Source organism: Tachysurus fulvidraco, chromosome 7 (assembly GCF_022655615.1).
Source record: "Tachysurus fulvidraco isolate hzauxx_2018 chromosome 7, HZAU_PFXX_2.0, whole genome shotgun sequence".
NCBI lineage: Eukaryota > Metazoa > Chordata > Actinopteri > Siluriformes > Bagridae > Tachysurus > Tachysurus fulvidraco.
Window position 1 is genome coordinate 19596672 of NC_062524.1, and position 17238 is coordinate 19613909.

The 17238-nt window shown below is 39.3% G+C and overlaps 1 protein-coding gene across 8 annotated transcripts in view; it reads right to left on the reverse strand.

Moving 5' to 3' along the window:
- LOC113660734 (collagen alpha-1(XIX) chain) overlaps positions 1-17238 on the reverse strand; it is a 118306-nt gene that overhangs the window by 61529 nt on the left and 39539 nt on the right. For all 8 annotated transcript variants that reach the window (XM_047816373.1, XM_047816375.1, XM_047816376.1 and 5 more), the window contains 11 exons: positions 15733-15795; positions 15535-15579; positions 15405-15437; positions 14206-14244; positions 13621-13665; positions 13344-13379; positions 10035-10079; positions 8821-8874; positions 7604-7657; positions 6986-7066; positions 2337-2378 (listed from right to left, as the gene is read on the reverse strand). In XM_047816373.1, coding sequence (XP_047672329.1) covers positions 2337-2378; positions 6986-7066; positions 7604-7657; positions 8821-8874; positions 10035-10079; positions 13344-13379; positions 13621-13665; positions 14206-14244; positions 15405-15437; positions 15535-15579; positions 15733-15795 — 537 coding nt within the window. The remainder of the gene's footprint in view (positions 1-2336; positions 2379-6985; positions 7067-7603; positions 7658-8820; positions 8875-10034; positions 10080-13343; positions 13380-13620; positions 13666-14205; positions 14245-15404; positions 15438-15534; positions 15580-15732; positions 15796-17238) is intronic.

Sequence of the window (17238 nt, forward strand, 5' to 3'; positions counted from 1 at the left end):
GATTTGTAATTTTGTTTTCTGATTTGCTATTTTGTTTTTGCATTTGTTATTTTGTTTTCTGAATTGTAGTGTTTACTGAATTGTCGTGTTTTCGGATTTATTATTTTGTTTTTGGATCTGTTTGGTTTTGTTTTCTGAATTGTTGTTGTGTTTTCGGATTTGGAATTTGTTATTTTGTTTTGCTCTTCCTGGCCACCGTAATTATGAAGAATTGGAAAACACATCATACCACCCAGTCACTGATCATACAACCATCCCTTAGTTATCAGAGCAAGAAGAGGAAGGGAAGCCACAGAGGAAGGGAACAATCACTTATAAGATGCTACAGAAATCATTGGCTGGGACAATGGATATGTACAATATTAAGATCTGTAAGTTAGGGTGGCTAGAAAGAATCCATTACTGAAATAAAATCACATCAAAGTGCTCTGGGGCTCAGAGTGACCCAGTTAAATTGTGGAATGGTTTTATAGTCAGATGAGAGTGAACAAGCTTTTTGGTTCTATTTAAATACTATGAGTGGTACAATCCCACACTACTACATTCCTCAGCACTACTCATTCCTCAGTAAACAACATGCCAACAGTAAAGTGCTTGGATGACAGCTTGTTAGGGTAAGCTTTTGCTCAGCTCTTATTTCTTAATCCAATCAAGAATCTGTGGCACTAGCTGTAAGCTGTGGTCCACAAATGTTATCCAAACAACCTAAACAACCTGCCAGAGAGATTGGGTGAAAAACATTTCCAAACAAGTAGGAGATCCCTTTTGAGGGAACTCAGCGCTGCATCAAGGTTGAAGCTCTGTATGCACATGTCAATTTAATCTCTCGGATAGGACACATGATGAAAGGAATACATGCCAACGAGTCCATATAAGGGCATCTATATTATAGATTGAGTTGGCGGAAGCAAAACAAGAGATGGGTCCTTCCCTTACTCTTGCTTTCTCCCCTGACTCCGATCTTCCCATTTCAGATTTGGAAGCTCACTTGATGATTTCACTCCCTGGAAGAGAGTAGGTTGCTGTCTGCATCAGGCTCTGCATGCAGGGAGCTGCCATGTTTTTCAAACCTCCATTTCAAGGTATCGAGATCCTGAAGAATCCCTATTCTACCTGTCTCTTTTCCCCAACCACTGCTAGGGCACTGTAGGCTAGAAAACCATAGGATTACCTACAGTTGACGAGACACTCACAAGCTATCTCTCCGCTACATCACCCACATGGAGAAAGCCTCTGCTTCTTTCTAAGCTGTGTAGAGCCTTTGTAGGTAAGGCCCTTGCAGGCTTACCAGGCTGACCTGCTTAAAGAGCTAGATTGTTTTGAGGGATTGAGCCCTGAGGCAATATCTAAATACATTAACACTAGATTGCAGAATTAGGATGCCATCAACCAAACTGTTTTTTTTAAACATACACATAACAGGAGAAAAAAAAGTTCAATTGTTTCAGGAAATGGAAAGTCCTCGCCCATCTTTTAAAGATAGCCAGTGACTCAGCTGTTTGGACGAACATCTAAGGGAAGTTCATTCCACCACCTTGGTGCCAGAACAGAAAAGAGTCTTGCTTACCTCCTTATACTTACCTCCTACCCTGAAAGATTACGTGACCATTCGAGCAGTGCTAGTAAATCTGAGGGAGCGAGGTGCAGTGCGAGGAGTGATAAGAGCTTTGAGGTAAGAGGAAGCTGGTCCATTTTTGGCTTTGTTGGCAAGCATCAGTGTTTTGAATCTGATGCGTGCAGCTACTGGAAGCCAGTGGAGGGAGTGCAGCAGTGTGGTGGTATGTGAGCATTTAGGCAGGTTGAAAACAAGTTGTGAAGCTGTATTTTGGATCATTTGACAAGGACAAATTGCATTCATAGGTAGACCTGCCAAAGTTGCTGTAGTCCAGTCTTGAAATGACATGAGACTGAACAAGTAATTGAGAAGCCTGTGTGGACAACAATGGCAAAATCCAAGTCAAGAATCTAAGTTGCACTTCCTTCAGACAAATAGAAGCTGAAGTATATTATATACTTCGCTTATATGGATTTGTTGGTGTGTATTTCCTTCGTCATATGTCCTATCTGAGCCATTTAATTGGCGTGTGCGCACACAGACCTTCAGCCACAACCTCTTCAAAAAAGCATTCTCATCGAGTAGCCCTAATGCAGCAATTCGTTCCCTTCTCAGGGAGCTGTGTTACACACATAACCTGGTGTAGTTATCTTAACAGATTTAAAGTATTAGTCTTAAGCTGCTAAAAGTAGGAAAAGTAGGAAAACACATTGGATTGTTGAATAATATCAATAAATGTGGTTAAATACTTTGGTAAAGCAATGTAAATAATGCTACCCACCTTTGGCCCTCTTGATCCTCTTGGCCCGGGTAATACCTCTACCTATCAAAAAGCATATAAAATCATATTATAGCTTTAAATTAAACAATGCAGAACAATACAGCTGCAATGGATTGAAGTCCCAATTTCCCAAAGTCCCAATTAGTCCCAATTTCTTCACAAAAAATAGGATTATTAGAATTACTTATAATTAGAATTATACTTTTATATAATATATAAAGATACTTGAATATTTAGAACTGTGCTAAATTATTTGAATTAAATTTCACTATGACTAAAAACTATACTGTATATTTTACTTTAATGTTAGACTAATATTATTTTATTGTCAGAAAACTAGATAAAATAAGTCTTGGAATGTATTTTGCCAATGCATTTAAGTGTTTTCTTGGTTCAATCTCTGTGGTATGCTAAACGATTGAAACCACTTTAAGTGCGTAGTGGAGCGTGTGCATAGTGTGCATTGTTAAAATGCTTAAAAGTGAAAATAAAATAAAATAAAATAGAATTTTGAGTTCAAAAACCTGTCTTCAGTTTCATCTGCCAAGACAGTTATTTGTGAATTGTATTAAAAGATACACATATTACTATAAGACTACAACTATAATATGTAAAGTCTGCATTATTATAGGTGAAATAAAAAGTTCTTATTTTTTTTATACAAAGGAGCTTATTGGACTAATGAAACTCAAATTGGCCTCAAGTTGTTTGTCAGTGCAGACTAATCTACAGGCTAAACTCTAACATTTTTGTGATTTTTTTTTCTGAGCTCTGTCTATGGTGTGTATATAGATAATTTCTACACAAGCCTAAAGATCGTAACTGACTTGTTTACTATGAGTTTTGGTGCTTAGGGGAATTACAGAGATGGACTGCCAAAAAAAAAAAAATGTCAAGGACTGCCTAAGAAATGCAGCTAATTCACTAATAAAAAAAGCCTGGCAGGGGATCCATCAGGTGGATTTGGGATGGACCTCTTGTGTTTGTGAAGTGCATGGACATCCACATGCACTTCACAAACCAAGATACATGTTTTCCATGTCCTGTACCTATTACTGAATACAACCAGCACATGGGGCGTGGACCTCTCTGATCAGGTACAAACAAACAAGAAAAAAAAAAAGAAAGAAAATTCCTAAAAACTCTACATTTACATTATTTTTTACTATATTTCTTTCTAAAAAACATTAAAAAAAAACACATAGCAGCCTCTAACCTTTATCGTTACTGTGCTTCAAAACAAAAGTCAAAAGACAAAAGTCGTGACCTAATGGTTATAGAGTCTGACTCGTAATGCTGAGGTTGTGGGTTCGAGTCTCGGGCCGGCCACGACTGAGGTGCCCTTGAGCAAGGCACCGAACCCCCCAACTGCTCCCAGGGCGCCGCAGCATAAATGGCTGCCCACTGCTCCGGGTGTGTGTTCACGGTGTGTGTGTTCACTGCCGTGTGTGCACTGGATGGGTCAAATGCAGAGAACAAATTCTGAGTATGGGTCACCGTACTTAGCCGTATGTCACGTCAAACATTCCATGTTTTTGGGATTAAAAAATTATTGCATTGTATTTAAAGTATTTTTCTCAAGTGTATGGTAAGCTGCTGACCAAAGTTTTTTTTTTAACCATTTGGCTAAAACTGTGCAAATAACATAGCTGCATACTGTTATGAGAGCCATGATGGCTCCCTCTGCTGGTCTGCAGAGGACATTGCCAGACTCTCTCATCAGGATTCTTCTTCCCACAATCCATGGCACCACCAGCTCAGCACACCTGTTTCCTGTTTGTAATCACCTGGTCTATTTAAGCTCACTCAGAACTCTTGAATGACGTGAAGTATTGTTAGCATTGTCTGCATACTGAGTGTTTATTCTGTTCTGTCTATTGCCTTGTTTTGACCTTGCTTGTTAATCGTGTTTACGGATGTTTGCTACCTGCCCTGACCCACGTCTGGATTATTGATTACGGTTTTTGGATTCCCTTTGATGTTGTTGTTTGCCTGATGTATGACCCTTGCCTGTTTTGGATATTGCCTAATAAACCAGCATTTGGATCCAACCTGTTTCACGTGCGTGACAGAATACTTCGCCCTACAAGATCCAGCGGTTTATTGCATCCACCCTGGTTTCATCACCGCATCAGCCATAAACCCAACAACCAAATCCAGCATTCCCAGTAAGTCTTCCGGCACCTTTTCCGACCACTCATCTAAGGATTCAGCAGGTATATTTCCCCGTTCCAATTGGTGTGTTCCCGTACCCCGACATGTACCGATACAGCGGCATACAAGTTCAAGTGTTACCTCCCTCCACTGAGAAAGAATGGTGGGACAGGTTGGATGACTTGATGTCTCTCCGCTAACAAGGACGAGCGGTGAGTGGTTTTGCCCAAATGTTCTGGACATGTGCGGCTGGTTTGAACCTCAGCAACACGGAATTAAAGTTGTACTTAAATGACTGTTTGGATGAACCTTTGTCTCAAGCAGAAATGCAAAGCTTAGAAATTTTGGGGTTTTGTCAGCAATTTAGAAAGCCGAACCCGATGGAACTTGTGGGAAACCCTGGATGGAAAATCCGGAGACAAAATGGCTGCTACTTTGCCTGAACCCTTGTCTAATAGGGCAATCAGAAGAGAATGCTTCGCAAGCAAGGCTGCCGTGCCTGCACCTACCCCTAAAATGGCTACCGTTTTACCTGCACCTGTTTTCAAGAAGGCTACTACCGTATCTGCACCAGCGGTTAAGAGCCACTGTCCCTCAGAGGGCCGTTACCATCTCCCGGCACCTGTTGTCAAGGTGGCTGCCATTCCTGCACCCCAACCATTTCACAAAATGGCTGCTACACCCCAACCACTTCACAAAATGGCTGCCTCACCTACCTCTCCTGTTCCTGCAAAGCGACAATTACTAGTGTCTAGTCTACTGGACCCCCTGATGACGTCTGTATGGGTATCTAAGAGTCGGAGTCCAGTTATGTCAAGTTTAATGATCCCCAGGGCTACAGAGGTGTGTTCTCTTAGTCCCATGCCTCCTGTATTCGCTATGGCACCGCAGCATGCTTGCTGCTCTGCTGTTTCGCCAGACAGTTCCCAAATCCAGGTCTCTGAACCATCTGACTCTCCCGAGCCATCTGAACCTTCTGACTCTTCTGAACCATGTGCACCAATTGAGTCACCGGAGTCATCAGAATCATCTGAATAAACTGAATCACCTGAACCATCTGACTCTTCCGGGCCATCTGAATTATCTGTCTCTTCTGAACCGATTGGGTCACCAGAGTAATTCGAGTTGTCTGAACCAAGAGAATCATTGGAATCACCTGACCCAACCAAATCAACTGAATCATCTGAATCTACTGCTAGTGTGGTCACTGCTAAGCTCCAAGGACTCTCTACCCCTGCCACAATAGCTGTGAACAACCCCCAGAGACTATCTGCCCCATCTAAGATGGATAACCAGGAACTCTGTCCTGTCTAAGATGGCCAACTATGAACTCTCTGCCAGGCCCAAGATGGTCGTTTCCGGGTTCCCTGAACTCTCTGCCTGGCTTGAACCAACCGATTCTGTATTATCTGTCTTGTGGTTTATTTCACTGGCTTTGCCAGCCCCTCTACTTCCTGTCCCTGTTTACAGACCCAGCATACCTCCAACACTGCCTTGGATTGCGGTGCTGACCAGGTTACTGAGTTACTCTGTGGCACCGCCCTGGTCTCCAGTCCTGCTCTGGTCTCTGGCTCTGCCTGCGGCACCACCCTGGCTGCCAACTCCGCCGTGGTCTCCAGCTCGACCTGTGGCACCACCCTGGCTCCCAGCTCTGCTGTGGTCCCTGGCCTCACCCACAGCTCCGCCCTGGCCACCTGCTCTCCTGGCTCTGCTCTGGCTACCTTCTCTTCTGGCTCAGCTCTGGCTACCTTCTCCGCCCTGGCCTTCTGCTCCTCCGGCTCCGCCCTGGCCTTCAGCTCCGCCCTGCCCTCTACCACAACATGGACCTGGCCCACCGTCCCACCCACCGTCCCACCCCCTGTTCTGGATCTATGTTGGAGTGTCTGGAATCCACACGGGGGGGCATTGCTGCACTTTCTCATCAGGACTCTACTTCCCACAATCCATGGCACCACCAGCTCAGCACACCTGTTTCCTGTTTGTAATCACCTGGTCTATTTAAGCTCACTCAGAACTCTCGGATGACACGAAGTATTGTTACACTGTAACGATTGTTTATCGTGTTTACGGATGTTTGCTACTTGCCCTGACCCAAGCCTGGGTTATTGACTATGGTTTTTGGATTCCCTTTGATGTTGTTGTTTGCCTGATGTGTGACCCTTGCCTGTTTTGGATATTGCCTAATAAACCAAAAGATTTGGATCTAACCTGTTTCATGTGTGACACCTACACTTTAGAATTCATCCTGGTGCTTTTCTCATGAGTCACATTGGCCAGTTTTGAGACCATTTATTGAAGTGAGTTCATTACCAATAGACTGTTTTTAGTTGTCAAATGAATTAAAATATTTAAAATCTGATAAATAATAAATTAAAATGATTTATAATAGACTTTTTACCATTTGTATCTTTCACTGTTAGAAATTTGAGATTAGGCTGAAAGAGATGACTAGCCTCTCACAGAGTGAACTAAAGAGAGTAGCAACTCTGACTTACAGTATAACCATGTGCTCCAACTCCAGGCTCACCCTTGGGACCTGGTGGGCCAGGTTGCCCTTGGATGCCACCAGTATCACCCTGTGCACGCACACACACACAATGTACATTCAGCAAATGTAATACATGTTGGTGCGTAAATATTTACATTATTTGTTGTAAAAATGTGACATTTATTGAAACAAATATTTCACTAAGTAATTTGCTAGTTTATGCATGAGCAGCTTAAATTGACATAGGTATGCAAAATCTGCCAGTTCACTGGCATTTACAAAAAAAAAAAAAAAGAGCAAGAAATGCATGCAAGGCCATAGCATTTTAGTTAAATTCCATCAGCTTTTAGGCCCTGTAACCAGGACTTTTTCATAATGAAATAATCCATTCGCATCAGGATAGCAATGTTTTATCATAGGATAAAAGTGAGTATTATTGAATTGTTGAACTTTTTGTCCACAGGGAGCAAATCTGTACAAGAAAAATGCTTCTGAGTGAAGAACTAATTCTTTAATGTGATTTATATACACATGTTCATCTAAAACATAAAGATTGCCTCTTAGTGCCTGGCAGTCTACAATGGAACACTTGACTGCTCAAATCAGGTTCAGGTTTATTGACTACCTTCTGTCCTTTCTCTCCATCTCTCCCTGCTGGTCCTGGCTCCCCTACTAATCCCTGAAATTGAAGAAAGAAAAGTTTCAGGCTTATGTTTCAACAATGTCCAGTCATTCAACTTCTCTGCAGGGTTTACAAAGTATATTGTTTGTTCCTCCTTTCAAATCATGTAAAATTCTGCATGTTTATTAATGTGAATAAGTAAATGAATAAGATTATGACTGATGGCTAATTTTCCTTTCTTAAATGCTTCTTTGTGAGCACATTATTATTTTTTGCACAGATGCTTGCACAGAAGGTAGTATTCATAATGTGTACCTGTCCTAATGGGAACTACAATGGAATTTACTGAATTAGACAGTGAAGTGAAAAGTGTGATAAGTTCACTGTAGAAGAAGGATAAAAGATAACACAGAAATTCAATTGTTATACAAACAAATAAAACATGTCTTTATTTAGCAGTATTCTGTATTAGAAGTGCAAATGTTTAAATCTACATTTATATCAATTATAGAATGAGGCTGCAAAATTTAACTGGTCATTATAATGACCCATAGACAATAAAAATTGCCATACTTTATATTCATAAATAGCACAACACCAATTCTATTTTTTGTAAATAATACTGCAATACAATAATGTGTTAGCGTGACTATTTGTGCAAATATTCACAATATATAGCTTGTGGGATAATGAGTTAAGACACAAACACGCACATCCCCTGAACTAGGTAGATGTCAGGAGAGTCCCCGGCCACACCACTAGAGGGCAGGATGGCAGGTCTCCTCTTAACCATGTGTTTTATTGTTTCCATGTGGGCCGTGCCATGCCCTTACCTTTTCCCTGCCATGTCACCTGTGTCTTGTTAAGCTTTGATTAACTGTGTTATATATGTCATTCCTGGTCCCTTGGTCTTTGTCTTTTACGCATGTCACATCAATGTGAATGTTGTATAGTTCATGGTATTTTAGTTATGTGTGCATCGTTGTCATCCCTGCCATGTTTGGTATATTTATTATGTTAGTTAGTACTTGTTTTGTTTAATAAAACTATGGACACATTGGGGAATCTCACATTTAGGACTGGTTTAATTACTTTGGGCAGACGAGGAGGGTGATAAGTTGTAGCAGATCACACAGACATCTCTCACTATTAGCATAAATTCTCTTAAATGATGTATTTAGAGTATGAAGACATTATACTGTAGGAGTGTTTTCACTTGCCTTATCTCCTGGAAGACCTCGAAGTCCAGCAGGGCCTGGTAATCCTTCTTTGCCCTGTGCATAGATTAGTTTTATAGGCAGTAGACATGCAGAAGCCATTATGACAACTTCAGATATTGTATTATGTAAAGATGCATGAAATAAATAACTGGATAACACAAAACACATAAAATACAAATGATAAAGAAATGTTAAGTACACTAAATTATACATACTAAATTTCAGACACGTATTGGTGGCCAGATTCCGAAGTTTTTGTCTGTAATGCTTGAGAGGTATAGTCAATATTGTCACATGTCCAGTTATCATTCAGAAATGGGATGCTTTTAAATTAGGTTTATTTTTTATCCCTTTCCTTTTTCAGAAATTAAAACCTGCTGACCAAATGTTGAATAACAGAAAAAGCGTCTTGTCTGGCTGATATGATATATGATATGATATACTATGAACAGAGCCAACCATACTAGAGACTGAACACATTTTAACCATTACTTTTAAATGAAACAATTAATTTATTACACAGTAATCTTTTCAGTAGAATAAATTCGATTAGGAAACCAACTGCATATCATTGCCTCAATCTAAATGACCATTTTCGAATCAGTTTGAATCACTTTACTTTGCTGTCACGTTGGTTTTGGCTTTTGTTTCATGTTATGGTTTTCATGTCTTTTATTTTGTATCCTGTCTTGTATTTTGTGTCTTGTTTCCCTTGCTCTCTGGCCTAATGTATGTGCTATGTTCTGATAGGTTGTCGTTAGTCATGTGTACCTGTTCTCAGTTGTCATTGGTTCACTGAATGTATTTAACCCTGAGTGTTTCCCTTGTTTTGTGGTTGTTGTCCTTTATGGCTGTTATGTGTGTGGTCATGGCCTTTCCCAGGATTACTTGTTTTGTTTAATTTATCTTTTACCTGCACTTGAATCCTCCACTCTCTCCCCCTTTCAACGCATGTTACAGTCCCAGTTCCTGCACTTACCACAATTTTTCTCAACTCCTGCTGATACATGTGGAAATCAACTGTATTACAGTGGCCACATTCTATGCAGCCCTATAATATACAATTTTGTTGCATATAACATTGGCCAGCATTTAAGCAGGGGTTTGTACCATGTCTGTTCTGGTAGATATTTGCATTGTTTTCTGAATATTTTCACTTGCCAAATCAATGAATGCATGCTATAAAAATGATTGAGACATATATTAATACTTACCTGTGGACCTGACTTTCCCATTTGCCCTGGCAATCCATCACTTCCCTTTACAAAAAAAGAGGATAATGATGAGGTCAAAAGAAAACACAGATATATACAGTGGTGTGAAAAGGTTTTGTCCCTTCCTAATTTTTTCTTTTTTTGATTGTTTGTCACACTTTAATGTTTCAGATCACCAAACAAATTTAAATATTTGTCAAAAATAACATCTTGTTAAGTTAATATTCTTTAAATGAATTTTAAACATTAATTGTGAATATTCATTTATTTTTTTATCCTTATTTCTTCTTCTTCTTCTTATTGTTATGCGAGACATAGAGGCGGAAGCCGGAGTGAAAGTAAACAGAGTTTATTTTGCCAAAAACACGTAGTAGCAGAAACAGAGGTTTATCCGGTGGTGCGCAGTGGAAGTGCGGCCCACAAAGTCCTGAGTTAAGAATAGGCAGTCTGTGTACTATCCGGGGGGAGTGCTTTAGAGTTGCGCGAAGCTGTAAATAAACACAAGAGTGTCGAGAAATGCACAGCCAAACCATAGACAATACCGGACGGTGAGTGAGGGTGTGAGAGGGGTATATAAATGGTTGGGTGATGCGCGTGTAATGAGAGTCAGGTGTGTGTAATTAGTAAGCCGGCGAGCAGCTCCTTGCGGGCGCGGCACGCACGGGAGTAGATCAGGGCCCTGACAATTATTATTATTATAGATTTATTTCTTTATTTCTCTTTCTTCTGTTTCCATACTTCTGCAAAGCTGCTTTGAGACAATAGGAATTGTTAAAAGTGCTATACAAATAAATTAGTAATTAATTTATTTGTTAATAATACATTAATAAATTAAATCAATAGGATTCAGGTCAGGACTTTGACTAGGCCACTCCAAAGTCTTCATTTTGTTTTTCTTCAGCCATTCAGAGGTGGACTTGCTGGTTTGTTTGTCCTGCTTCAGAACCCAAGTTTGCTTTAGCTTGAGGTCACGAACAGATGGCCGCACATTGTCCTTCAGAATTTTTTGGTAGACAGCTGAATTCATGGTTCCATTTATCACAGCAAGTCTTCCAGATCCTGAACAACCCCAGACCATCACACTAACACCACCATATTTTATTGTTGGTATGTTGTTCTTTTTCTGAAATTCAGTGTTACTTTTACGCCAGATGTAATGGAACACACAAATTCCAAAACAGTTCAACTTTTTTCCTGTCAGTTGATGTATTAGCAGCTTAGGGGCTCAAACCCCGAACCTCTGATCAAGAATCCAGCACCTTGACCACTGGACCATCATGCCCTCACACTGATAAACACTGATCTTAACTGAAGCAGTTAAGTGAGTTAACTGAGGCCTGCATTTCTTTGGATGTTGTTGTGGGGTCTTTTGTGACATTTTGGATGAGTTGCCGTATCCAAGGCTGCGCTCTTGGGGTAATTTGTGGCACTTTTCAGGGCCATGTGGGTTTGGATTTTGTTTTCCCTTAATAAAAACCTTCTTTTAAAAACTACATGTTGTTTTTACTTGTGTTTTCTCTGACTAATATTTAAATTTGTTTGATGATCTAAAACATTAATGTTTGAAAAACGTGAAAAAAAATAAGTAGGAAGTCAACACTTTTTCACACAGCTGTAGATATAAAACTGTGGCAGGTCTGCATGGCTTGGGACAATTGGTATGCTGATTGATTGAAGGTGTTAGTAGCCTCTTAATAGCCTCTTAAAACCTCTCAATAGCATTAATCCTGACTTTCAACAGGTAACCCGGGATGAGTTTTGTAAAGGAACAAAAATAGGATGCCTGTCCGGGTATAAATACAGACCCTACTTACCACCTGTCTGCCTCCTACTTCACAGTCAATAATGACATTCTGTATTATCACACAGAGAGGAGAGGGGAGCCCTGTGACCTCCTGGTGGTTCCTTGCACTCAGGCCCCCCCTCCTTCTACACCTGACCCATTCACATTCACATGGAGTCCACCTGAGGGCCTGGAGTACCCTGAAGAAACTGTGAGATCAATTCACAGAGACTGGCATAGACACAGATATCAAAGTCTTCTACCAGAAGTTTCCTCAGTATTGAGACACACACACTCCCCTCATCGGGGTGTTGCCTTTAAATGGATCGACATGGAGCTCCCTGTGCCTTGGGGAAGTCAGCCTTGGGAAATGAGCACATTCTTGTCATCATGGACAAGCCATTTGCTATCCCAAGGCAGTCGCATTTTGGAATATCACCTCCCATAACATCAAAAGGTGATGTGCAATTTCTGCACCCAACCTGAAGAGTACAGAACGGATGATCAGGTGCTGCCCCTCCCATCTTAAACACTGCATGCAAATTCCTCGCAAGGTGGCAGGGCCTGTACAGAGTCCTGAAGTGGGTAGGTCCTCTGCAATGAGTTCCAGAGTCTTAACCAGATTTTGGACTTTGACAGCTACCCCCTCCTCCATGTGGACGCAGCTACACTCTCTGGGCACAGAAAATGCTTGGGACTCAATGCTTAGGGAGGGCTCTGTTAAGGCAGCACACACACCACCACATGGAAACCACACAAATACACTCCTGGCTCCACTAAACCTGCAAAAAAAAAGTGCCATTTCAGCACCAAGGCCAGCGCTGTGACGGTGTCAGGAATGCCCTTTAAAAGAGAAAGAGACGCACAGCAGCAGAAAAGAAGTAAGGTGTGAAGTACTGTTTACTTTTTTACATTTACTTTCCAGCATTTAGTAGACACCCTTATCCAGAGCAACTTACATATTTTTTCTCATTTTTATACAACTGAGGGTTGTATAAAACCCTCCAAAGAGTTTTATACAACCCTTAACCCAACAAAGGGGCCCAGCAGTGGCAGCTTGTTGGACGTGGGATTGGAACTCACAACCTTCCAATGTGTAGCACAGCACCTTAACCACTAGGCCACCACATAAAATACACTCCTGGGACTCCTCCTGTGCCAACCAATGTCTCCTGAACAAGTTTCTTTATTTTCCTGCTTAAAACATAAAGAGGACTATTTTTCCCTTAATCTCTACGTATGTCTCTGTGTTCCCCTCACTGCGGTGGCTGCTACAATATATATGTAACTCTAATGCATAAAATCATTCACATCAACTTAGTGAATTGTAACAAAAATACACAGTTAAAATCACATTGTCACATTGTGAATTAACAGGTGCAGATGTTCTAAACAGTGTGGATAGTGTGTATGGTGAATATATGTAAATGTATATATTTACATTATTTAAAATGAAAATAAATGTTTTATATTAGCTAATGTTGTATTGGGTCACCCAAAAAGATCACATTGGAAAATGCTTTTACCTTGATACCTGGTAGTCCTGGAATGCCTTTTTCACCCTGGTAAAAATAACAGGAAAAAATGAGCATTTTCTGTTGTGTCTTTGTGTATTTTATAATTTTATTTCCACATGAAACCAGAAATATTCTGAGATTATACTAAATATATATACAGCTCCTAGATCAAGGTACTGCTTTCTCGTTCATCTAGAAGTGTTTTGTACACGTAATTTGACAGAAATATCATGATTACTGTTGAGCACACGTTACTAAAAACAAACTATTGTCTATGAACACTCACCGGGTCTCCCTTTTCCCCTTTCTCACCCTTCTCCCCTGCATCACTCTAATGTGATAGAAAGAAGGTTAGTCATCAGTCTCCATCATTATTCATTGTTGTGAAAAGTCCCCTCCCATTTTTTTATTATGTTTTCCCCTTAAATTTATAAAAACATGAAAGATGAGCAAATGACTTTCAAAACAATGTAAGGAGGAGGAAATAACATTCACAACAATTCTATTTTTTGTAAATATTTATCTACAAAATTTAGAATTTGCTATTTCCTTACTTTTACTTTAAAACCTTTATAGGTACATTGTGTTGAGTTGCCAAGATAAAATAAGACAATATGTAAGATATATTAATTATAAAGGAAACAATTCATGAATATTTAACACACTTTTGCAAAATTTACACTCATTATTTGTGGATATCAGCATTAATCAGACTGAAAATAATTGCAGCAAACTGACTTCACACCAGTCTCTCTATCCCCACTCAATCAGGTCAGGCCAACACGAAAAAAATGCCAAACCCTTCCTCAAAGTTATGTCATTGATTATAAAACAGTTTTTGTAGAGTCAGTCTAGTACAGAGCAAACTTACTGGTACAGAGAGGTGTCTGAGACCATGCGCTGTCATCACCTGCAAGGCAGCACAGACCAAACAGAACAAACTAGACCTAGTCCTATGCTAATTTCACATTCATTTCATGTGGACTATTGATATATTTTATAACTTGATAAAAGTTTATAAGATGCTGACAATTCATTGATAATCAGTTGTTCACTAGTCTAGGCTCCACTGCTTTGGGCTTTGGGATATCATCAAAATATAATATAAATATAAGAATATGTGAATAATACAGTTATTAAGAACCAGGATAGACTCAGCAACCTTTTTATGCAAACTTATTACCCAATACAGCTATGTTTACTTTATCCAACTCCAAGAGAAAAAAGCAGTTTCTTTCTACCCTAGAAAATAAATACATTATTAATAGTAATACAAATCTATTATCAGTAATTGGTATTGCATTGGAATTATAGGGTCATTATTGATAATATTCTTAAAATTATATATGGTATATAATTATGTGTCCTAATTCTGGTGGACTATACTGGCTGAAATCTTTCACCAAGTATAATAAGCTATAAGCTAATAATAAGCTACGTAATAACAAACTTTAGCCATTTTACATGACTTGATCTAAAACAGAGGGCAATGAATTTATAAGATGACTCTATAAGATGTCTATATAGTCTAACAAAATTCAAGACTGTTAGTCTACATTTGTCATGTGGAATATACTTTTTAATATTAAATCATTAAGCCAGACTGTTCTGGCTGGAGTTGTAATATAGGACATCCAATATTATGTAAAATTCATGTAAATGAACATAGTAGCAATTGCAGGACCTTTCGATTTTCATTCTCAGTAGCGTCATTAATAGGTTGAATGATTCTCATTATTAATAGGGTACAGTGCAATTAAGCAGTATCATTGTTTTCAAAGACTACATCTATTTGTTAACAGTTATTAGGTTGATACTACATTTTTATTATTAGTTTTAAGGAATAAGCAAGAAAACACTAACAGTTATAAGTAAGGCATAAGCCCTGGTTATATACTATATGTAAAACACTATCTTAATAGTTTTATTTCATTGTCTTCTTGTTAAACAGATTTCAAATCAGCTAAACAGCTAGTTTTAACTGATTTGAAATAGATTTAAAATCTCTAAAAGTCTGTTAAGATTCAACTTGCTAAATTTTGTGTGTTGGAGGACCTATTAAATACTTACTGGGCCTGGTGGTCCTCTGGGGCCAACTTCACCCTAATGAAATAATAAAAATAACGCATCAAATTAGATAAATAAACCTGTTTTTAACACAATTGGCATATTCCACACTGCACACACTCAAACACGGTACCTTTTGTCCTTTAACACCATGGGCACCTTCTTGACCAGACTGACCCTGTGTGGGGAAGCAGCTCAAATTTTATAACTGACTAGAAAAAAGTTAATAAAAAACTAATTTGTGCTTGTGTCTGTGTTAGAAATGATGTGTTAAAAATAGAAATGTATTAGAAATAGAAAGTTAGAAAGATAAAGTTTGCACATAACATACGGCATCTCCTTTCTCCCCCTTCTGTCCTATCTCTCCCATCACACCTGGATCTCCTTTCACCCCCTAGATAGAGAAAAAAATAAATAAATTCCTTAACTGTACCATTCACCCATTTATTGTACAACTGAATTTTGGCTTCATTAATATTCTGATTTTATTTCATGTCTTTTTATTTCTTTTTCTTTATTATTTTCCACAAGCATTTTACTATTTTTCATACCATTTTATTATTTCACAGTAATGACTAGAGTTGATTTAAAAAGAAGACAAAGCCTTTGTCACATATACTTTACAGCACAGTGAAATTCTTTTCTTCACATATTTTGACTTGTTAGGAAGTTGTGGCCAGAGCACAAGGTCAGCCATGATATGGAACCCCAGAGCAAAGACGACTAAGGGCTTTGCTCAAGAGCCCAAGAACCCATAGCATACTACAGCCAATTTAACCCTGTAAAGTGAGGGTTTGGAAAAGACTCGGGAGACATTTAAGCTAAATTTTAGCTAAACTCCAGGCTCACCTTTATTCAGTCTATGAGTTTCGGTGCACTTTTAAAGAAAATAAAACATCTGAACAACAGAAAAAGGGGTTTGTCACAAACTCCTAGATTTCATCCCTCCAGGTTCAAGTTCCACAGTACTGTAGCATCCATAAGGCTTCCAGAGTTGTGGACTACCCCTCCAACAACTCTCATGAACCCTTTACCCATCTCAATAATCTCAAGACAGCCCTTAGCTACTGCATATGATTACTGTAAATAATGATATAAATAGGCTGCGGCATATACAGTGTGCAGGGTGGAGGATTATGTTCATGTGCAACATTGCTGGGGCTTCAAGCAAAGTTATCAATTGGTTTAAATCAAATGGAGTGGAAAAGGGCTATTTTTGCAGGACATTGAATTCAAGGGGATCTGCCAATATCTCTTCATTTAAGAAACTGAAAGGCTTGAACTGGTATATTAATTAAAATTGGAAAAGCCCTGGGGAGGCTTGCAGGACATCTTGCACTGCAAATACCAGGGGCTTGAAACACTGTTTCCTACTGTGGCCGGGAGGTACAAAACAAAATATCAAATCTGGAAATAACATATCAGAAAACTAAACAACAAATTCAAAAGTTATAAATCATGTTTTTAAGTGTTTTGTTAAACTGCTCTATGAGGCCATCTGTTGACAGATGGTATTTGTGCAATCAATTCGATCCCCAGAAATTTGTAAAGCTTGTGCATTGTTGCAGATGATATTTGCGACATGTCGCACACTATCTGAGGACATGGCCATGAATGACAGGCCAACAGAAATGGTCCATGAGGCGCTTTGGTGTCTTGTGCTGTCCTCACTGCAAAGTCAATTGATTATGATAAGGCACATGGAATAACAATTTCCAACAGCTCTTCTTTTGAATGTCCTGTGTCAGGAATCGCTCATAATCTGAAAAAATTTGTTACGGTACAACATCTGGCTGAACTCGCTAACTATCAATTACACTCATTTTGACAAAGACGG